This window comes from Pelobates fuscus, chromosome 13 (assembly GCF_036172605.1).
Source record: "Pelobates fuscus isolate aPelFus1 chromosome 13, aPelFus1.pri, whole genome shotgun sequence".
NCBI classification, from domain to species: Eukaryota; Metazoa; Chordata; class Amphibia; order Anura; family Pelobatidae; genus Pelobates; species Pelobates fuscus.
Genome location: NC_086329.1, coordinates 23,572,369 through 23,595,786, shown reverse-complemented (window position 1 = coordinate 23,595,786; position 23,418 = coordinate 23,572,369). Strand labels below are relative to the sequence as shown.

The window sequence follows — 23,418 nt, the reverse complement described above, 5'->3', positions numbered from 1 at the left end:
GAATTTCGGACTCAAATGTTTCAGGAGCACGAATCCCCACAATTTAAACTATTGTAACAGGCAGAGATGTGTATTTGTAAAAAGCCCCCATGTAGAAAACGTTGTAGTAGGATACATTTGTCTTTTAGTAAAGATGTGTAAATCACACCATCATACCATTACAGCAAGTGCTTTCATTGAATGCGGTTATGGAAAATGTTTAAAATATATGTTTCTATCATTTATTCACAGGCTCTTGATGCATTTAGCAGCGCAGTTAAAGTTCACTCAGGTTACTGTGAAGCATATTATCAACGTGGGTTGTGCCTTGCCCTCCTTCATCAAGCAAATAGTCTAAAGGATTTCAACAGAGCTCTTGAAATCAATTCAAAATATTTTCAGGTAAGCTGACTGCGAGGAATGTGTTCTACTTCTAGAAGGTCATGCAAACGTTAAAAAAACACTGTAGTTAACAGATCCACTATAACTTAATGTAGTTGTTCTGATATCTATATCATGTGCCTGCGGGTGTTTTAATGGAAACACTCCCTGTGCAGAGAAAAGGCTGAGTTTACATTACTGGCTAGGAATTCCTCTAGTCGCAGTCACTCAGAGGGCCACTAGAGGTGCTACACAGTGTGTCCACACTTTGCATGGTAATTGTAATTAAGTTGTTATGGTGCCAGAAGGTCACTTGCTCCAGCTGACCTTCAGGGGATAAACCATTAATGAACAGTCGAACCCCAAAGTCTTCTGTTCAGCTCTGCTCTATCCAAACGGACTGGGTGCCGCTGTTAGGCTGAGAGAATCAGCTGATGCTCTGAGTCTTTTTTAGTAGCTCCCCTTTCACAAAATCGGCTTGAGAAACATACCTTTTTTCTCAAGTTGTTTTTTAAATGGGCATTGCACAGTTTGAGGATTCATGTTTAACCACTAACTCAAATTGATGTAGAGCCAGCCAACCTTGAGGGTTAACCCTTGAATGTAAGTGGGTACCTACTTGCACCATAACATCTGCTTTCCTATGAGGTTGTTATTGTGCTCATAGTGTTTCTGTAAAACACCATTGTAGAGAAAAAGGTTACAGAAACGTTTCAAGCTGTAGTGGTTGTGGTGTTTACTGTTTAATGTTTGGTGCATTTGGTTCATTAAATCCTTTTTTGGACTCAACAGATTTATGAATTTTTCTTCCAGTGTAAATTTGGCAGTCTTCTGAAATGAAAATAGCTGCAAAAACGGTCTGAATTTATTTTACAGAAAACAGTCAAACTTTATAACACTTAAATGGACACTTTAGGCACCCCGACCACTTCAGCTCATTGAAGTAGTCTGGATAAAGTGTCTCTATTGCACTTACTGTTGCAATGTAAAACATTGGTTCTGTTATCTGACGCTGGACGTCGTCCGGACATCCAGCATCAGCTAAGTGGTCAGGGTGCAATGCCACATGTCCCTTAACCCAATAGTAGTAATTATTGCCGAATTAACTCTCAGGGTTAATGCCACCTCTACTGGCTGTCTACCACTAAATGACGCTGAACATCCTCACGCTCTAAATGAGGACTTGCAGCATCATTGGAATCCCCATTAAATCAATGCTTTCCTACAATGAGGCCTAATGCGCGCATGGCACTCACCGCGCACGTGCACTAGTGCCCTGGGTCGTGTTTGTTTCGGGTTTCCGCCCTCCTCAGGTCTGATTGTAGCTCTAAAAGCTTTTTCGTTTTCGTTTTCTTTTTATGGGTTGCCACTTGGATGAAGTGGCCTCGCAGTACAGCCTTATTGGCCGCCCATAGTGGCGTTGGGCCGATTTCTTCCCCCTCGTTAGTCTGTGATGGCTTTTTTGGTGTCGTTGAGTATGTTTTCATCTTTAAGTAGAGATGTGTTCAGTTTCCATGTCCAGCTACTGTGGTGTTGGATTTTGGTCAGAGTGGCTGTTACAGCTCCGTGGTCTGACAAGGTGATATTATGTATTTCTGTCTGACTCAGTTTGGACATTCCGGCTCCATTGAGGTATATGTTGTCAATTCTCAAGTACGTGTTGTGTGGTCTTTGGTGTGTGGATGTTGTATGCGCCAGGCGTCTAGCAGACCTGTGTGATTGAGGAATGTGTTCAGTAGTTTGTCTTGTCTCTGTGTTCGAGGTCCGCCGGAGCATGTATTTCCGCCGTTAGTGCTTGGGTGCTTTTGTTGATCTCCCCCGCCAGGTAGCATCTGACCTCCGACAGCTTGGTGAGTATGTGCGCTGTATCGCTCTGTTTGTGGCCTGGAGGATCCGGGTCCGCTGTGGTAACTGGAGAGTTATGGCCCTGTGGGCTGCGCTGGCGGCCATCTTGCGCGGCCTGTGAGCCTCGTGGAGAGGTGAGCATGTCGGCCACCGAAACGACGGCTTCTTTGTGTTCCCAGGCTGTGCAGGGAGCAATAGTGCCAGGAATACAGCTTTAAAATAATTGTTTACTGTATGACATAACATACTGCACCCCATTTCCTCACTGAAGGATTTAGGAAGTGAAATGAACAATGTAACATGCTTCTGACCAGAAGAAAGTCAATGGTTTACATGTGGAAAGTGAACTGCTTTTGTTGCTACAGATATCTGATTGAAATATACTGAGATTTATTAGAGCATTTCTCGTGTAACGTGTCTGCTAAGGATTTGGCTCACTAGTTCCTCATTGCTACTCTCAGTAATGTTCCATTTTATTGCAGGCCTATTTGTGCCGCGCGGCTTTCTATGGATTTAGGAAGAGATACTCCAAAGCCATTATGAATTGCAACGCTGCAATTAAAGTACAGCCGGACAGTGTAAGAGCTTACCTATACAGAGGAGCCTTAAAGTATCACATAAAGGTAAGAAACATAGCTTTAACTAAAACCCCATTGATTGCCTTTATGAATTTAATATACTACTTTTAAGATGATAACAAGTGTTCTACAATACCGTGTAATTTGGCCAAAGGCAACTGTATTATTAATCAGAGATTTGTAGTTGCCTTGGTGATCCCTGTTGCTATAAAGATATAACCTGTGAATAAGATCAACTGCTATGTACTACAGGTGATACTCGAAAAATTAGAATATTATGCAAAAGTTCATTTATTTCAGTAATGCAGCGTAAAAGGGGAAACTAATATATGAGATAGACGCATTACATGCAAAGCAAGATAGTTCAAGCCGTGATTTGTCATAAGTGCGATGATTATGGCTTACAGCTCATGAAAACCCCAAATCCACAATCTCAGTAAATTAGAATATTACATGCAATCAATAACACAAGGAGTGTACATAGAACAATATCGGACCTCTGAAAAGTATAAGCATGCATATGGACTCAGTACTTGGTTTGGGCCCCTTTTGCCGCAATTACTGCCTCACTGCGGCGTGGCATGGAAGCTATCAGCCGGTGGCACTGCTGAGGTGTCATGGAAGACCAGGGTGCTTCAATAGCGGCCTTCAGCTCTTCTGCATTGTTCGGTCTCATGTCTCTCATCTTTCTCTTGGCAATGTCCCATAGATTCTCTATGGGGTTCAGGTCAGGCGAGTTTGCTGGTCAATCAAGCACAGTAATCCCACAGTCATTGAACCAGGCTTCGGTGCTTTTGGCAGTGTGGGCAGGTACCAAGTCCTGCTGGAAAATTAAGTCAGCATCCCCATAAAGCTTGTCTGTGGAAGGAAGCATGAAATGCTCCAAAATCTCCTGGTGGATGGCTGCGACTGTTGACCCTGGACTTAATGAAGCACAGTGGACCAACATCAGCAGATGACATGGCTCTCCAAATTAACACAGACTGTGGAAACTTCACACTGGACTTCAAGCATCTTGCAGTGTGTGCCTCTCCATTCTTCCTCCAGACTCTGGGTCCTTGGTTTCCAAATGAGATACAAAAGTTGCTCTCATCATAAAAGAGGACTTTGGACCACTGAGCAACAGACCAGGTCTGTTTTTCTTTAGCCCAGGTAAGACGCTTCTGAAGTTGTTTGTTGTTCAGGAGCGGCTTGACAAGAGGAATACGACATCTAAAGCCCATGACCAGGATCCGTCTGTGTGTGGTGGCTCTTGATGCAGTGACTCCAGCCTCAGTCCACTCCTTGTGAAAGTCCCCAACACTTTTGTATGGCCTTTTCCTGACAATCCTCTCCAGTAGGGGTGCACCGAAATTCCGGCGGCCGAAAGTATCTGCCGAAAATGGACCTAATCCATTTCGGCCGATATTGGCACATATCTGCAGAAAATGCTGGGCTGTCGGGTGGCGCTGACTGGCGGGCGGCTGGCGAGGGAGCACTTCCTCTGAGCTGTCTGCTCAACTCCCTCGCGCGCCGCAGTGTGAGGCTGGGAGCCGGAATATGACGTCATATTTCGGCTACCGGCCTCACTCTGAGGCGCGCGAGGGAGCTGAGCAGACAGCTCAGAGGAAGTGCTCCCTCGCCAGCCGCCCGCCAGTCAGTGCCGCCCGACCGCCCAGCAGCCAGGGGAAGAGACACCCCGACCGCCCAGCAGCCAGGGGAAGAGACACCCCGACCGCCCAGCAGCCAGGGGAAGAGACACCCCGACCGCCCAGCAGCCAGGGTAGAGACCCCCCCCCCCCAGCAGCCAGGGGAAGAGACCCCCACCCCCCAGCAGCCACGGGAAGAGACCCCCCCCCCAGCATTCCCAAAGGTGGGGGGGGGTGTTAAATAAATTTTAAAAAAGTGTTAATGTGTGTGTCTGTTAGTGTGTGTCTGTTAGTGTGTTTGCCTGTGAGTGAGTGTGTCTGTGAGTGAGTGTGTCTGTTAGTGTGTTTGCCTGTTAGTGTGTGTGTCTGTTAGTGAGTGTGTGTGTCTGTTAGTGTTTGCCTGTGAGTGTGTGTCTGTTAGTGTGTGTGTTTGCCTGTGATTGTGTCTGCTAGTTTGTGTCTGCAAGTGAGTGTGTGTCTGTTAGTGAGTGTGTTTGTCTGTTAGTGAGTGTGAGTGTGTCTGTTAGTGAGTGTGAGTGTTAGTGTGTGTGTGTTTCTGTTAGTGTGTGTGTGTTTCTGTTAGTGTGTGTGTGTGTGTCTGTTAGTGTGTGTGTGTGTCTGTTAGTGTGTGTGTGTGTCTGTTAGTGTGTGTGTGTTTCTGTTAGCTAGTGTGTGTGTTTCTGTTAGCTAGTGTGTGTGTTTCTGTTAGCTAGTGTGTGTGTGTGTGTGTATTTAGAATGCGGGGTGGGGGGAAAGGTTGGGTGGGGGTGGCGCGGGAGGGGAGGGGGGGGGGGGCGCCTGAGTTTTGTCCTGCCTAGGGCAGCACAAAACCAGTATACACCACTGCCCAGTAGCTCACCATCTGCCCTGGTACCGCTGTGAGAAGACCGCACACTGCTGCCGCGCAACCTTCTAACCGGAAGTGCCAGACGTGCCGTGAGAGCAGTGGGGCAGCCTGCTGTAAAACTACCCACATCGCCTGCGGTAAGTAATTACATTTAATACAATTAATTGAAGAGATTCACTAAGAATCCCCAATCCTGTGGGAAGCAATCCACTTACACAGAAAGTATTTTCTCTTTTTTTTTTTCTATTGCTATTCGCTATTAAGTGATGATTGCCCTGCTGTACAGGAGGCTAATTGTGTCTTAGATAGCCTCCAGGAAGATAAAGTGTATTGCTCTAACAATTTTCGCGCCCATCCGACATTTTGCCGTTTCTGAAAATAGTGCCATGAGTCTGACTAGTCCTTGCACTCAGACTCAAATGTAAATAAATATAATTAATAAAATATTATATTATAATTTATTTTATTTTTTTCTTTAAATAATGTGACGAAGTGCCCTTCGCCACTTGGGCCTGGAGAGGACTGCTTGCCAGCCTCTTGCCATGTGATTATGGTCCCTGGGAGATTGGGCCCTTTTAAAAAACGTATTCGGCCCTAACAGAGTGCATGTCACTCATTCTGGCCCTTTAAATACAGTGGGGCCATTCGGTACTTGCCCTGTGTGAGCGGTGATACCCCAGATAGCTATGCCATGGAGCCTATTTATATAATGAAAGACTTTAGCTCCATGGCAATTGAACTGTGTGAATAGGATCTGCGCGCTATTCGGTAGTTTTGTGCGCCCAGATCCCAGCTATCTGGGGATATGTGAAATGTCTGTGTGTTATGTGTAAAAGGGGACTTTATGTATTTTAAAGTGTTTTACTGTCTTTGTTTCCCCATGTGCTCAATGGAGTCTGTCTCTGTACTGGGAGGTAATTGGGTTACTTCTCCATTGTGTCTCCAGGAGAGAAGACTCTGTAAAACCGGTCTAAACTGGAAAGCCATGCTGACAGGGGTTTTAAAAGATAATTTACTAACTTTTGAACCCCTGGTCTGATTCATGCCATTTTTTAATATGTTGTTCCCCTGAATGGATTGATTGTGGATATGTATTTTTATGTGAATGTGATGTATGGTTTTAAAGTTACCGAGTATGTGTGGAAACTGTATTTTTACTGTATGTAATAATTATGTTAATTGCTTATCTGAGGGGAGGGGATGTGTGGGTTGTACGGTTACTTGATTGGTTGTTTTATGCCTCCCCCTGGGTGTGTCCTGTATGTGCACAACTGTAATAAAAAGCAGGCTGGGTGAGACCTGAGACCACTGCTTGACCCTCAACACGGAGCCTTGTCTCGTTCTTGGGGGGGATTCACTGTATGCTGTTGGAGACTGATTGCTAGGAGTGTAAGCTGATGTATGCTTTTCCTGTTCGTCTGCTAGCAGCTATTCGTGAGGTTCCAGTTTGGAGTGCTATTTTGTATCCAGTTCGGGAGTTTGGTGTTCTGCAGTAGCTGTGCCTGTGTCTCAGAAAGGGGATTATCACCTAAACAGATTTTAACCCCTTGTCTGCTGAAACGGTCCGTTACAAATAACATACTAAGGCAATAATGCACTAATACCTGGCTAATACCTAATGCACTTATCAGATTTTAAAGGTCTTTTACCCCATCAATTTAGTATTTTTTTTAAACTAACAGCTTTGGGTGGCATTGTGTGTATAATATCTATGTATCTGTTTATATATTTTAAGTCACTTTCCTTTTGTTTTTAATCTATAGCTGAGGCATTGTCCTCTTTCAGTGACTTTACAATGTCGGCGGTTTGGAAATATTTCAAAGTTTCTGATAAAGACACCAAATTTGCTTGTAGTTTTTCATATCATGAAAAAGAATTATATTAATAAAATCATAGAAAAAAAAAAGTATTTTAAAAGTATTTGGGCAAAAAGGCAGTTTCGGTTTTCGGTCAAGGGCATCCTGAATTTTCGGTTTCGGCCCCGAATTTTCATTTCGGTGCACCCCTACTCTCCAGGCTGCGGTAATCCCTGCTTGCTTGTGCACTTTTTTCTTCCACACTTTTCCCTTCCACATAACTTTCTATTAATGTGCTTTGATACAGCACTTTAGGGACATCCAACCTTCTTCGCAATTACTTTTTGAGGCTTTCCCTCCTTATGGAAGGTGTCAATGATGGTCTTCTGCACAACTGTCAGGTCAGCAGTCTTCCCCATGATTGTGATTCCTACTGAACCATACTAAGAGACAATTTAAAGGCTCAGATAATCCTTTTGTGTTATGGCTTACTTAGCTGATTAGAGTGGGACACTGTGAGCCTAGAATATTGCACCTTTTCACAATATTCTAATTTACTGAGATTGTGGATTTGGGGTTTTCATGAGCTTTAAGCCATAATCATCGCACTTATGACAAATCACGGCCTGAACTATCTTGCTTTGCATGTAATGCGTCTATCTCATATATTAGTTTCCCCTTTTACGTTGCATTACGTAAATAAATGAGCTTTTGCACGATATTCTAATTTTTCGAGTATCACCTGTATATGGATATTGATCCATGATAACTTATGTTGGGCTCCTGTCTGGCACTCTACAAGCAGTTAAGAATAAAACTGATTTCTAGATAAAAGTGCCTCTTTTTTTTTTTGGGACACATTGATATTAAAATATTGCAGGGGCCTTTTGTGAACGTGTTTCCCTATACATTTAATTTTATTTCCTGATGAAATGGCATGTGTAGTCAAAACCATAATATCAACTGCAGTGTTTAAGGAGACATTATCATAAATTTTTTAATGTCTTTATGTTATTATATACCAACTAGTTTTATCCCACAATCATGTATTCCTGACCCTATGTTGTCAAAACTACCATCTACCCCTTCCCAAATATAGTTAAATATGACTTTTATACCCTGCTGCTGCTGGCTCTGCCCCTGATCTGCCTGCTTGGCTGACATCGTCGGACGTGTGGATCAAAGCCAATCACAATGCTTTCTCATAGGATTGGCTAAGACTGTCAAGGCAGCAGATCAGGGGCAGAAATAGCAAAAGCCAAACACAGCCCTGGCCAATCAGCATCTTCCCATAGAGATGAATTGAATTAATGCAAGTCTATGTTGAATGTTCAGTGTCTGCAAGCAGAGGGAGGAAACACTGAATGCCAGTCACACTATGCAGCACTGCCCCAGGAAGCTCCTCTAGTAGCCATCTAAGGAGTGGCCAGTGGAGGTATCCCTAGGCTGTAATGTAAACACTGCATTTTCTCTGAAAAGACCGTGTTTACTGCAAAAAGCCTGAAGGGAATGACTATACTCACCAGAACAAATACAATAAGCTGTAGTTGTTCTGGTGATTATAGTGTTAATTTATTTATTTTTAAGAAAATATATCTTTCCTTCTCCCTCTATTTGACAGTCATCTTTATGCACCTTTGTTCAGTATGTCTGTTATCCGACCCTATGCGTACTGTTTTAACCATGTTTTCAAAATATCCAGAGAGAAAATCCTTTAGGCAGAAAGAGCACATGCTATTGAACAGACAGGATATTTTATCTTATATATTTTATCCGTTATCTTCACCAATACTCACTATTTTGCTACTGTCTGCCTAACTAAAGATGCATAAAGACATAAAGAAATGCAGTGGTTAAGTTAGTGTTGTGCCCTGTTTGCCGTTTGACTTCTTACCTGGGGTCCACCCTCCATGTGCCGGTCCTGCTGGAAGCTCATTGGCTGAAAGTGAACGAGCTGGCTTTGTACTGCAGGGCTTAGCTTAGAAGAGCTAAAGGAAGCTCTTAGCTTGATCTGCTGGCTCTTCACACATGAACACGAAAGGCAGAGACAGGAACATGGCTGACTCCATGTAATGCATCAAACCATTAGCAATGGTTTAATAATTAACAGTGTGCTGTAGTGGTTATAGTGCTTGGAGTGCTTATTTAAATAAAAATATGGTATATTATATTTAACATAAAGATTACTTTAACATATAAAAAAATGATATATTTGCAGTACCAGAACCTTTTTCCACATACTGGCAGAGACGTAGTGTGACTGCCCTCCTCTGCCCACAGTATGCAGCATGATCTAATTCCCATGCATGCTCAATACAGATCAGTACTACGCGGTCACGTGGCATCCTTAATAGACTCCCCATGACGGCTATACTACCCTATGAATATCCTTCAATCCTCCAATTATCAATTGACAGTTTGCTGGAGTGGATCAGTAGTGAGGGGGAGAACTCTGAGGGTTAAAAAAAATCTGAACTATCTGCCCGCTGATAAGATTTCAGATAGCGGAAGGACGGGGGGCAAAGTGGTCCGGTGCTGGAACAGTTCATGAACAGTTGAATCCCAAATTCTGTGTTCCGCCACCAAAGTTGTTTATGAATGGGTAGCTACTGATTGACATTAGCCAGGGAATTAGAAATCCGGTGCTGGAGAACAGTTTAACCCCTTCATGTAAGAAAGCATCTGTGGACATCCCGGCATCGTAACAACTTTATTTAGATTGTCATTATGTTGCCGCAGTGTTCCTTTACGCAGTAGCTGTATAACTGTAAAGGATTTTCAACATCTCATTAAAATACACAAATAGTGCATGATTTTAACTAAATAAGTTGTTGTGTTTACTGTTGCATTGTAATCAATTTTTTTGCTTATTGCAGGCATATAAATTGGCAATTCAGGATTTAAACAAAGCGGCTGAGTTGGATCCATCCTGTTCTCTAGTGTATTACAACAGAGGCGTTTGCTACCATCAGAGTAAGCTGTATGACAAGGTACGGAAAGGTCTTTATTGATTGCTTCACTGCACCTTGAAATGAATTTAAGAGATATAAACTTTGTTACACTTACTACAAGCGTGAGTTACGCAGAAATACATTATACTAATATATTCAGGGCCAGTACAAACCATTATCTGGAAATCTATTCATAAACAGGGTATACATAGGACAAAGGGTCACGCATTTAGGCTGGAAGAAAGGAGATTTCATCTAACGCAATGAAAAGTTTGTTTTACAGTAAGAACTAGAAGGATTCTCTGCCTGAAGAGGTGGTTTTATCAGAGTCCATACAGATGTTTAAACTGCAATTGGATAAATACTTCCAAAAACATAACATACAGGGATATAATTTCTAATTAGTGGGGTAATAGCTGCTTGATCCAAGGAGACATCTGACTGCCATTTTGGGGTCAAGAAGGAATTTTTTCCTAGTTTGTTGCAAAATTGGAAGCGCTTCAGACTGTTTTTTTTTGCCTTCTTTTGGATCAACAGCAAAACCATATGTGAGGAAGGCTGAACTTGATGGATGCAAGTCTCTTTTCAGCTATGTAACTATGTAACACGTTAAAACTACTCATGAACAAATATAATATAACAGCCCACAAATACACAAATACGTTGCAAAGCAACTGCAGGACCCGTAAATAACACAATATGTACAATACGGCAACATTCACAACTCAATTAAACAAATTAAATAGTACCGTCAAGGCAAGGGACTTAAAGATCCTATTTTGGCACACTACTACTAAAAGATTGTGCCTACCCCTGTACTAACTAAATATGTATTTCACTGATTATCAGAGCTGCTCTTATACAACATAGGGGGTCAATCATTAAATCGTCACACTAAGCACTAAAAGTACTACAATTCATTGTACTTTTTATTTTGCAAAGTGATTGTGGGTGGTGTCTCCCGTTTTGACTCAAATCCTTTAATCGATTTTGATAAATATATGGGCTCTCCAAAGCCTACATGTGGCCCCTTGGCTGTCACTCTAAGTGACATTCCACATTATCCTGTTAAACTTTGGTCAGAATTGATAACTGACAGCACTGTTCTAACCGACCCCTACTGCTCTCAGCCTATCATGCTGCCCAAAGTTACAGTTCAACTCCACATTAACAAGGCTGGGCTGTAGGCATTGGGAGAGATCCAGTTTTTTTTTAAACTTCTTAAAAAATGGTTCCACCCAAACTGGGGAAAGAGCATCTAAATACTATTTGCATCATTAATACTGCAATAGGCTGCAGTGGTCATAAGACATGGAATACAAACATACAAAAAACAAACAAACAACATATTCCTCACTACTCTTGGGTGGCAGCAATGACTATAGTACCCATGGACCCTAATACATACAATAAAAACCAAAGAAAAGAGTTACTTGCGCACTAGCCCAAATCCCTATGCATATTTAAATAAACTCTAATTGCCATTTAAGTGTAAGCTCACTTGCCATGTCAAAGCAAAAACTCTAGGCGAGTCCTACACTTACATTTTTCCTTGCTGTCCTAAAGTAGAAGATAAAATCTCTAATGAGACAGAGAGGGGTACCTTTCTAAACCTCTATCAACCCTTAATAGGGAACACGTGGGCGTCAGCATTGTAACATGGCTGTGTAACACAAAAGCAAATACAAACATACAAAATGAATCCCTGTGCTAGAGCTGCCACTACTTCTTGGTGACCACTTTAAGCGAGATGCTTGTCTTAATTCATATCTGCAATTTCTACAAATATTTTGTAAACACAGTATGGGTACCAAGATGGAGGCTAGCCCCAAATGTGAAAAGTGACCTCAAAGAGGTTTGGAGTCTTCTTCCACTATAATGATGCATCTCAATATTCATCATCCATTCTAGGCCATCTGGGGGTAAATCGGATATGATGTAAAACTCATAATTTAAGTGATCACTGGTTTAAAGAAAACAAAAACAAACAACAAATCTAAATCTCTGAAAACATGTTACCACCATACTGAAAGTTCACTTGGTTACAGATTAATTCAATGTGACTAGATGGATTTGTGTTCATTGTTGTTACATCTTTCAGGCCCTCACAGATTATGGCATTGTGCTACTTCTGGGAGGATGGAAGGAAACGGAGATCAAGGTCCTGGTGAACCGTGGCTTACTTTATTATGAACTTTGTGACTATGCAAATGCTTTAGAGGTGAGGTAGTGCTTTAGTTTATTAAATGTCTGAAAACCAGCATTGTACCTTGAGGACAGAGTTAAATGAAACATTGGGGTTCATCTACTGAACAACAATTTGCAGTGAATGAATTTCATATTTTAGGATAAAATAAAAGTATTGTGACAATGCTCCAGCTAAACTTTGGGTTTCAATTGACTGTTTAGTAAATAATACCTTAGTTATATTCACATAAGATTAGTCTGTCATTGCTTTGGGCACCAAGCATGGACTATAATTATAATTTTAAATTATTTAGCCAAAAAGCATACAAATAGTTTCAGAGTATGCCTTGCAAGAAAAGGAATACTCCAAATATACTGCAGGACAGTATAATAAAATAATACAGTGCTTTATCCATGGTTTGGCCAGTATTGACAGCCCCTGTCTGTTTCCACACTGCCCTCAGTACTCATTTCTTTCCAGATGTAACTGAAATCATCCAAAATATCCATAACTGGTGCTGTTATTCAGTGCATTACCCCCATCCATTTCATTTCTATTCTTCTAATCCATCATCTTCTTAGCACTTTTCCCCCCCAAACACCTTCCATTCAAACTGAAGCTTCAATCTCTTCAATATCAGAACATTTGAGCACTCTTTATTTTGTTCTACCCTACATACCTACTACATCCTTATTGCCAGGCTTGGCTGCTGGCCTTCCCCAATACACAGGGCAGAGTTGGCAGTTTGTGTTCTGGAGTACATTAATATGTAACAAACTGCCCAGGTACCGTTTTCCAAACCTTATTGTTATATAGGGGTTAATCTGCCGCGGCGTTACATTTTTAGTGGGCCCAAAGCAATATAAATATTTTCATTAACCCATGTATATCCTAAACCTGCTTTATATACTTTATATCATAATACAATATACTCAGGGATCTATTCAATGAATGAGGAGTTTAATGGACATGACAATGGATCTGTACATTGTTTGGCCCAGGATAATTTGTACTGATTTCAATGTTTTATTAGATTACCATGTTTGCCCTTTTTTGTCCCTCCTTCTTTATACATTTTGAGCTTTCTGGTCACCTCTGTTGTATTTAGCCTTCTACGTTTTATGACTTCCATTTCTCCATGCCTGACATACAATGACAAACATAAACAACATAATAGTATTTACCCATTAGTTTGGGTATATAAGGCTATTCCATAGCTAGTCCAGGTTTTTACATAAATAATAGACAAAGCACACCCCACCTTAAATTCAAAATTCTGGGCACTGCTTTCAAAATTGTGGAATGACCAAGGATACACAGAGACACTGTACTAATATATTGATCATCCAAAATGCAAGTATTCAGTACCAATGATATTGTATAGGATGGATTTAAAGTACTCAATGTAAAAATCCATCCAAACTTCTTCACGCAAGCGTCGACAGTTCCATACCAATATCCATAACTAGACAGTGTTAATGTGACCATTAACAAGCCCAATGACATCATTTTGTAAAATGTACCACCTCGCAACTTGCAGAACTTACACGATCTGCTCTTAATGTCTTGGTGCCAGATACCACAGGACACGTTCAGAGGTCTTGTGGAGTTCATGTCTTGATGCATCAGAGCTGTTTTGGCAGCACGAGGGGGGACCTATATGATATTAGGCAGGTGGTTTTAATGTTGGGGTTGATCAGTGTGTATCTGTGAGATACTTGTATTGACGGCGTTGACATTCCAACACAATCAAAAGGCACACAGTAAAGTAGATTATAAGAAGTGTTTACAATCTTCTCAGTCTCTCCTTGCTGCTCTACACATCTACTGGCCACCAATCTTAGCTAACTCCTTACACAACCTCCTCATCTCCCACTAGACATCTGCCCCCTGTCTCACTCTCTCCATTGCTGGAGCGACCTTCCTGGAACTCACTATAGACACACTCAATATAGTGAGCGAGCACATTCTTCTTTAGATGGATAGGTATTCTCATTTAAATGCATTAACAGTAGCTAATCTATTGATTGGATTTTTGCAACAGGATTTTAAATCTGTGGCTACAAAAACTCCTGAGGACATCAAGATTCATCAAGTCATAGGAAACTGCTACCATAGGTAAGTAATGAAACAGAGATAAACTGCTGCAGCTGCCACATCTGCGTAATGTTTACCAGTCACGCATAAAATCAAAGTCTTCAGGGAACACTTATATTAATAAGAAGTATAATTTTAATGTTAGAGTCCCGTTCTTTATTTACTGGGCCCCTTTTCCTATCTCTATATAAAAAGTAGTTAAACTTACCTGTAATTAGACTTGAGCACAGCAGAAACATTTAGTTTGGGAGATTTAAAAAAAAAAAAAAAAACATGCACAAAAACCCTGTTTCATTCAGTCGACCAGATTTCGTCAACACAGCTGTTTGGCTCATCTTAATATTGTCAATGTAAACAATTCAGGAAAACCTATTCGGATACATCAAATAGGGCGTGTAAAGTGTGCCCATCACTGTACTGGAAAATGTATACATAATATGTATGCATATTGCGCAGTACAGTATCTGACAGGATCATTCATCCATACACAGGCACCTTGGGTCAATCAGTGCCTGAAAACAAACAGTTATAGGGTCATTCACCATCATTCTAAGTGAAGATCAAATTTAAGGACGTCCTAGCTGAACTGCAAAACAATCTATAAGCCAGCTATGTCTGCATTTCAAACACTTTGCCCTTAAATTTCCCCCTTAAAAGGAATTAAAACTCCCTTTATTTTCAGCGCCATGCAGGTCTGCCGGCGCTGACTCCGCCCCTGTTTTGGCTAGTCAGTACCTCCTCATAGAGATTCATTGAATCAATGCAGTTCTATGATGAAAACTCAGCGTCTCTGAACGGCAGGGATGCCTACTGAGCCAGGAAGCGTCTGAGTGGCCACTTGGAGGTGTCCCTAGGGGCAATGTTAACACAGCATTTGCTCTGAAAAGGCAGTGTTTGCATAAAACTGCCTGAAGGCAATGATTATGCTCACCATAACAGCTACATTAAGCTATAGTTGCTTGGTGACTCTAGTGTCCCTTTAAATTAAAAAAAATAACTAGGGAAAAAAAAAGCAGAAATTCTGACTCACTCGCAACTAAATCACATGGGATAACATTACATGCTTATCTGGTAAATTGTAACAATGGGATTTAGTTACAGGAATGGGCATATAATGTTTGGAATTCAGGGAATAAATTAAGCTTTAGGAAGGGTGGAGAGAACTGGACTCTCGTAGAATAATTTGCTATGTTTGGGGTGATCTAATCACCAAAACACTTTAACCTCCATCCTTAAGGGGTTCAGGTATTGTCCAGCTTATCTAACCAAAACAAAACCTAGAATTTGTGCTGTTTCTTTCACCGTAATTTAAGGATTTCTTTTTAAATGCCCCCCATAAGTATTGTATATTGTTGTTTTTAACGGGAGAAATGGCTTTCTTGAAATATCCGTTTTGTATACCTGATACACTAAGTGTAAATAACATGGTAAAAAGGAGGGGGGCGGAGGGATAGAAAAATAAACACATTTCCACAATTTTTCTTATAATAATTTTTACACATCAAATGCAACTAAAGAAACATAACTCACATAGATTCATGTATCAGTCCTGGTTATCAAATGCCTCATATGTCTAGGATGTAAATTAAAGGGACACTATAGTGACTAGAACAACTACAGCTTAATGTAGTGGTTCTGTTGTGTATAGTGTGTTTATAGTGTGTTTAGTTAGTACTCTAGCATCACGCCAGTAATAGTGTACGAATACTGATTTGATGTTAAATTGTATTTTACTTGCTAATCTAATATTCTTATCATATAATGTTGCACTTTGAAAGAAAGACGGGATAAAATAGAAAAAGTAAATAAGGGTTATCTCACAGTATATGAAACACTGAATAATAAACAATGCACAAAAATTACTATAGTTTCTGTAAACCATAAACCATACATTTCATGAATTGTTTGGCTTCAAAATCACAAAGTGAAGATTGTTTCTGTTTTCTTCTTCAAGAAAAATCTAAAATCGTAGAACTGCTAAATAATATAAAATGTAATCTAGATGGGACGTTAATTCGGTTTAAATGTAACTTGTATGTAAGTACGGTAAGTGTATATGAGTCCTGTATCTAGGTGTGAGTAAGGTTGATCTAAGTAATATGGATAGATGCAGCATACATATGGAGGGGTGGGAATAATTAGTCATGTAATCCAGTTGCATTTAAATTCTGAGTTGTGAAACAGACCCACAGTAAGTTGTTTAGTGTGAAGACATTGCGTATACCAGTGCAGTGTTGGCTCTTAATTAAATGTTCCCCAAAATTCTCCCAGTGTATTCTGAAGGAACTGTATGGGTACCATAACAACTTAATTGAAATGATTTTATATTGGTGCCCAGTGGTCACTGGCTCTTTCTTACTTGAAGGGGTTAAACTGTTTATGAAACTGCAAACTGCACCAATGACTTCTGGGTAATTCTGGCTCATTCAGTTCCTTTAATTATAACTATGTGACACCTGAATGAGCTAGCTAAAAGGGCAATCTAAGCACCAAATTAACTTTCGCTTTTTGTATAGACCAATGGTCATTCCCTAATTCTTTTTCATTTAAGAGTTTGCTTATACAGCCCTAGCCGCACCTCTCCTAGCTTTGACTCACACAGCCTCCCTAGTCACTCTTTAGAAAAACAGGTCTACATTTTAAACGTCTTGTTTTACACAGTGTGTTTAATGTAGAAGTTCTTATCTCCTGCTCTGTTGATTGCCAGCAGCAGCCTTCTGTGTGTGAGTAAAGTTCAATTAACAGAGCAGGGAATAAGCGTTTTTTGAGTAAAATCACTGCATAACAAGATCTGTGTGTGTGTGTGTGTGTGTGTGTGTGTGTGTGTGTGTGTGTGTGTGTGTGTGTGGGGGGGGGGGGGGTGTAACTACTTTTTTTTAAAGGAGGGGTGGTTATGGCTGCATAAACAAAGTGATTTAACTTCTAAATAGCTGAGAACTGATTTATGACACTGCTCATTAAGCTACATTTGTTTTTGTGTTTATAGCAACCCCGTAAAAATGGGTTGCCAAGTTAGAAAGGTTAACAACCACTGCTGTAATGAATATTTGCAACCAGAAAAGTTGATCATATACCCATCATTCCTCTCAGGCTGCAGGAGTACAAAGAAGCTGTTCAAGCATTTAACCAGATGCTGAAATTAAATCCATTGTCACCTGAAGCATACATTGGTCGTGGAAATGCTTATCTTGAATATGGTCACACGAACGCCACAAAGCACGCTCTGCGAGATTTTATTAAGGCTCTCCATTTAAGTCCCAAGTGTATTGCAGCTCGGATTTGTCTGGGTTACAATTTACAGGTACGTTGTGACAATTTTTCCAATCACATTAACACTTGGTTCACGCAATATTAATCCCTTCAGTAGAAATTAAATATAATGGGTATGAGTCAGTATGTACAATAAGTATATTACCTAGTGTCATAACTGGAATTAGGTGGACTACACAAAAGAACATGAATGAGCCCTGAGGAGGGGGAAACTCCCATACCTATAATATATAATATCCAGTGTGACACGAGGCCCCTCTTGACGATGAGGGTGTGTTGGTGAAGAAAGATGATGGTATGAAACTTCCCATGGTTCCATGTAGCCCTCTCATTGGGTCTGCTGTGCCAGTCAGGCAGCTGGAAAGTGCAGGCAGTGATAGTCCCTGTTGTGATATGAGTAACCCATTAGTTGGGGGAGTGGAACATCTGGCACATCTGTCCAGAAAAGTGCACTTATAGGAGCACCTAAGATACTGCACAGCACCCCCAGGCCTCTGGTAGAAAATGAAGAACACACACATTACCACATGGAAAGGTTGAAAAAAGTATACATAAAATATACAGAGCCCTGATAGTCTAGGAATGATGATGTACACTCTGTAGACTTAAGGTGGTGCAACCAAAAATGATAAGTCCTACGCTCAATAGGCTTAAATGACAACTGGCACCTCAAAATAATTTTATACTATAATATGATGAGTATTGCAGCTTACAATCTGGCCCATGGCAGCGCACTTTGAGAGACTGAGGACAGCAATATAAAATGCCACATGCATTGAGCCTCAGCTGCCAGTTAGTGCAGGTCCATGGTAATGCTGTGTGGAAGAAGCGATATCCTCCAGCTCTGCTGCCTGAGAGCATGTTATAAAGGGCACTCTGTCATGCCGCTGGCTAATTCAGTCTGGTTCTGGGTGATATTGTTATCGCCCCAACAAGGCAAGTAAGCACTACACGGTTTCATGCAGGCCACTGAGCTGGACCGGGCACTTTACCAGGGTACTGCCTGTAACCCCCTGTTGGTGGCACTGCTTATATGGTTTAAAAATAATACCTCCTCTATAGAGAAGGTGAAGAGTGATTCAGAGGCTTCATAACGTCTTATCCTGTCCTTTGCACACTAGAAGTCTTAGAATTGAGAAAAGAATGAGACACGGGACCTTCACAATGTCACGATATTATAGTACTAGGAATACAAATATGTATTATGCTCCCCCCCTGGCTCCCCTCCCTGGCAGTGTAGGGGGTTAATAAACCCTTACTGTACTTACCTTATTCCAGCACCGATATCCTTTGGCGCTGGGTCAGAGCTCCGCCTTTACCCGATGTCACCCAACAGGATGCTCTTGCGTGGAGAGCGCATTTGACCCTCCCAATAAAACAGCACTGCGCAATGCTTTCCTTTAGGGATTTAACAGACACTGGGTGTCCTCATGCAGACCGTGTCACCAAAAGTCAGCTAGCCACCAGGAAGTGCCTTTAGTGACTGTCTGACTGATAGCAACTACAGGCAGTCTTAGTCCTGCAATGTAATTATTGCAGTTTCTGGGTGTCTACAGTGTCCCTTTAAGGGCATTTATTTACTTCTATTTTCAGGTGTTCTATCAAAATTCCCTACCCTGTGAATATCCCCTACCCTGGTAACATCCGGTGAGGGGAATCAGCTGGATCCTGTGCTCCACATGCGTGCTAGCACTCCAGCTGGGGTAGGGAAATCTGATAGAGGCTCTGAGCATGTCCTGGGAACTCCTCCACAGCAAGGTCCTGGAAGGTAAGTAACACAGCAAGGTACTGGAAGGTAAGTAAAGCTAATTTTACACTTTCATTATAGTTAGTAAATTCAATAAGCTTAGTATATGGGACAGTTAGGGTAAATGTTAGGGTTCAAATTAGGGTGAGATTTAGGGGGTTGTTTTTATGAAGTGATTTTTCACATTACGGGAATGACATTAAATACTGAATTATGTCAAACTTTATTCTAACCATTAGGGTAAGGAATAGAATAAAGTGGGAGAGAGGTTAAAATATCTTACCCGGGGGAGCTGCGGACGATAAGTCCTGCACTGAGCATATTGAGACCGACCCCCCACCCGTTCCAGCGCTATGGGGAACGCAGATAGGTTACCCTTCCCCAGAGCGCCTTCCAGCCAACCTGGGCCTGTATGATGATGACGATTGACCACTGCGACTAAGTGACAGCTACTCGCTACCCAAACCTTGGGCAGTTGCCCCACTCTGTGCTGAGCAGACACACCCAGACGTTACAACCCTGAGACAGACAGAGAAAATTAAGCAATAGCGTGCCCAGGGGGATACGTGACATGAATGTGTAGTGTTGCATAAGTGTCTTATTTTCTCACATCTAACATAATATGCTGTTTCACTTTACAAAACAAAAAAGAGGCATGTTTAATCTCTCAGTGACTCCGTACAATTGGTTGATGTAACTTTAAAGTCCTATTGAGCTACAAATGCTTCCTTGTCAACAAATGATATTGCTCGTGTGATGCCACATTTACGCTTGTATTGACAATGTCACAATTGTACTGTTGTAATACATGTTCCATTTATGCTTCAATAAAAAACAAAGATTGACAAAAAAAAAAAAATATCTTACAGTCCCATGTCCTAAGCTTATTGAATGCACTAACTATAATGAAAGTGTAAAACTAGCTTTACTTACCTTCCATGACCCTGCTGTGGAGGTACTCCTCCACAGAGCCTCTATCAGATTTTCCTACTCCAGCTGGAGTGCTCGCATGTGCAGCACAGACTCCAGCTGGTTCCCCTCCTTGGAAGTGACCTGTATCGGGGATTTTCACGGGTAGGGAAATTTGATAGAACACCGAAAGTGGGTCCTCTTTCTTATGCATCAATTAGTTAATGAAAAACATCAACATCTACTGGCTTCTCTTTGTGGGCACCAAATCAGCAGCAGTCACTATGCTGTGCATCCTGCGATGGTGTTGTGGTGGCATGCATCCCAACCGAAGCAAAAAATAAATAAAAAGATTTGCCTGATGTGCCATGTAACTGGAAGGAGACAAAACAGGCAGCCTATTCCAGATCCTCTTCAGGATAGAAAGTGAAGCCAATACATGGTTAATAAATCTAAAATAAGGTCTATTATCAAGGTGACGTGTGTGCTTAGGAAAACAGAAACATAACATGTAGCTTTGCCTGCATTCTGTATGGAGGACATGGGTATCAGTTTCTTATGCTAATCGTAATGGAGAATTAAGAAGAAGCAGACGCTTTGCTTGGAGAGGTTTCCTGGCTGTCATGATGACTGGGACGGAGAAAAATCCACACACAAAAAAAACAACACCACCACCACTTTAGCTTAAAGGGACACTATAGTGCTCTAAAACTGATTTACATTGCAGGACTAAATGTGAGAGGGACACTGCACCCAGACCACTTCAATGAGCTGAAATGGTCTGGGTGTCTATAGTGTCCCCTTTAAATTACAGCTCACAGGATTATGCCACGGATAGAGATATTGGAAAAAAATGAAACCAAAATGTTGTTGCATGCAACAAAGGAGTATAAATGATTAAAATAGCCACTGTCAAAGACGAACAATGGTAGCCACACAAACCTGATCACAACAGAGAACAGAAAGTAAGCTCTCACAGTAACAGATTGGAAGTGAATAGTATGAGAGAGATTGCAGTGAATTTCTTAGAAACTACCTGGCTGTGTGCTAATTGCACCCTATAATGATACAGAGAATGCTTGCCAAGAATTACAGTTAAATAATGACACAGACTGCAGGAATAGATGATGCTAGGAGTACCTATGTTCTTAATAAATATTGTATCTCCTGCTGTCTAACTTAAAATAAAGAATGGGACAAATAATAATAATGACACATTGCTCGTGGGCAGCAAAGTACTGGCAGATATCAAATAATGGAGTCCAACGGTACTATTCGCAAATGGAGCAGAGCACAGCGCTTGAGAAAAATGAGAACAATAAATGTGGCATTGAGGAGAATGCAGACAGGGTTAGTTTGGTACATTTTTATGCAGAAAAAATACAAACATCTCTGGCTTAGAAATGATTCTTCATGATTTAAGTTATCTGGGTAGATTATTATTAAAACAAATAGTCGAGCGTTCTGTGAGCAGAACTACACGTTATACATGACTACCTAGAGCAGCATTTCTCTAGCTGTAGAATCCTTCCGTTTATGTCTTTCACAGAGAATAATTAGACAAAACCCACCCGGCACCAGTGATAATGTGCACGGAATTCATGCTTTCAAAGACTGCCTGCTGTATAAGGCACAATTAGAATAAAAGGTAGGATTTGATAAAAAGGCATTCACAATAAAAATATTTCTACATTCATTTAACCTCAACTGCAACTACATACCATTTATACTTTAACGAAGACCCGGAACATTACTTAGCATGTAAAAAGACAGAGAAACCCATTATTTTCCTGTATGAATTAAGGAAGAACACACAACCAAACTGTTAGAGTAGCCATTTTGAGGATTACGTTCCCATGGTTACTTGTCCACAAGTTGGGATGCAACTGCTGACAAGTGCATCTCAAGGCAATTCCCTGTGAATTGCAAACTGACATGCGCCACTTGTGGTAATGTATTCTCTAGTAATCAAATCTTTGACCCATTGTACAAGGCACTTGAATACATTTTTTACTTGAAAAAAATATGACAGTGGGGGAGAGGTGGGGGGGTGGGGGTTGGACCGCCATGCTGACCGGTCGCATACAGGAGAGGCTCTGGAGAAATCTGGCCTCTTAGGCTATAATTTGCAGCTCTGGTACAGAAAATGAGCCTACAAGACATCCACATGGCGGTGAAAGAGGTGGCAGAACCCGAGATAGGGAGTTTTGAATCCCCGGAGGGAAGCACGAAGCTTCGGAGGTTGCGCCCGACTCGGGAGGATAGCGGAGTGGACAGCCGCTGCCCTGCCTCTTTTCCCATCTACCACTTAGATGCCTGCCGTTCCTGTTTCCCCACCTGTGGGCCCTGGGGGTTATCCCGGTCCCCACTGAGGAGAGTTTGAGATGTGGGGAGACTAGGTGGCCCTGAACTCACAAGGCCTACCTTACAAGATGGCGGCGGCTCCGAGCGCATTACTAACGGCTCATGCTTTATGGAGCTCCAGTGGGGAGAAGTCACACCACGAAGACCACAAACCAAGTCCAGCGGCGAGCCCACTGTTTATGTCCGCTGGGGAGAGCTCACGACTGTGAGAGTTAATGGATCCTCGGTCTGAAACACACGACCCCTGGAGTGGAGTTGGGAATACACGCAAAGTGGATCCACACGGCAAACAGCTACTAAGCCTGCCAAGCATTGCAGTCAGATGACTAACAGGCCTGGAAAGGGAAGCTCTAACGCCACCCAGATTAGTCCCTGGGGATACCTGCAAGAGACTGTGGACTTATATCATTTTGCCTATTCAGACCCGCTGTATCATCGCTTAACAGACTATAAGTCTCCAGCGACTCTATCAAGGCAATCTATGTAAACACAGAGGCACTCACAGCCTAACAAAGCAAGGGATATACAAGAGTCTGCAGCGTTTAGGTTACCACTTGCAGGAAAATAATCCTAACTTCTCTGACACCCACTGAAGCCACTTTGTTTTCCCTAACCACTTCTCCTGCTTAGTCTCGCACAGCTTTATGTGATATTACAGCGATCTGCTCAGCTCCAGTGATCCTTACAATATATTCTGTCTGCCTAGCATGTAAAACAACGTTTATTACTTAGACAGTTCCAACCGTGTCTTGCCTATCGTCACTGCAGCGTATACACAAGAGTTAGACATGTTTTCCTAACATGATTATTCTTTATCAAAACATTGTGCAGAATTGCC

The 23,418-nt window shown here is 41.6% G+C and overlaps 1 protein-coding gene across 1 annotated transcript in view; it reads left to right on the top strand.

The window, feature by feature from the left end:
- TTC6 (tetratricopeptide repeat domain 6) overlaps positions 1–23,418 on the top strand; it is a 114,974-nt gene that overhangs the window by 70,423 nt on the left and 21,133 nt on the right. The window contains exons 23-28 of the mRNA XM_063440471.1: positions 232–381; positions 2,688–2,828; positions 9,931–10,044; positions 12,107–12,226; positions 14,238–14,311; positions 17,381–17,591. Coding sequence (XP_063296541.1) covers positions 232–381; positions 2,688–2,828; positions 9,931–10,044; positions 12,107–12,226; positions 14,238–14,311; positions 17,381–17,591 — 810 coding nt within the window. The remainder of the gene's footprint in view (positions 1–231; positions 382–2,687; positions 2,829–9,930; positions 10,045–12,106; positions 12,227–14,237; positions 14,312–17,380; positions 17,592–23,418) is intronic.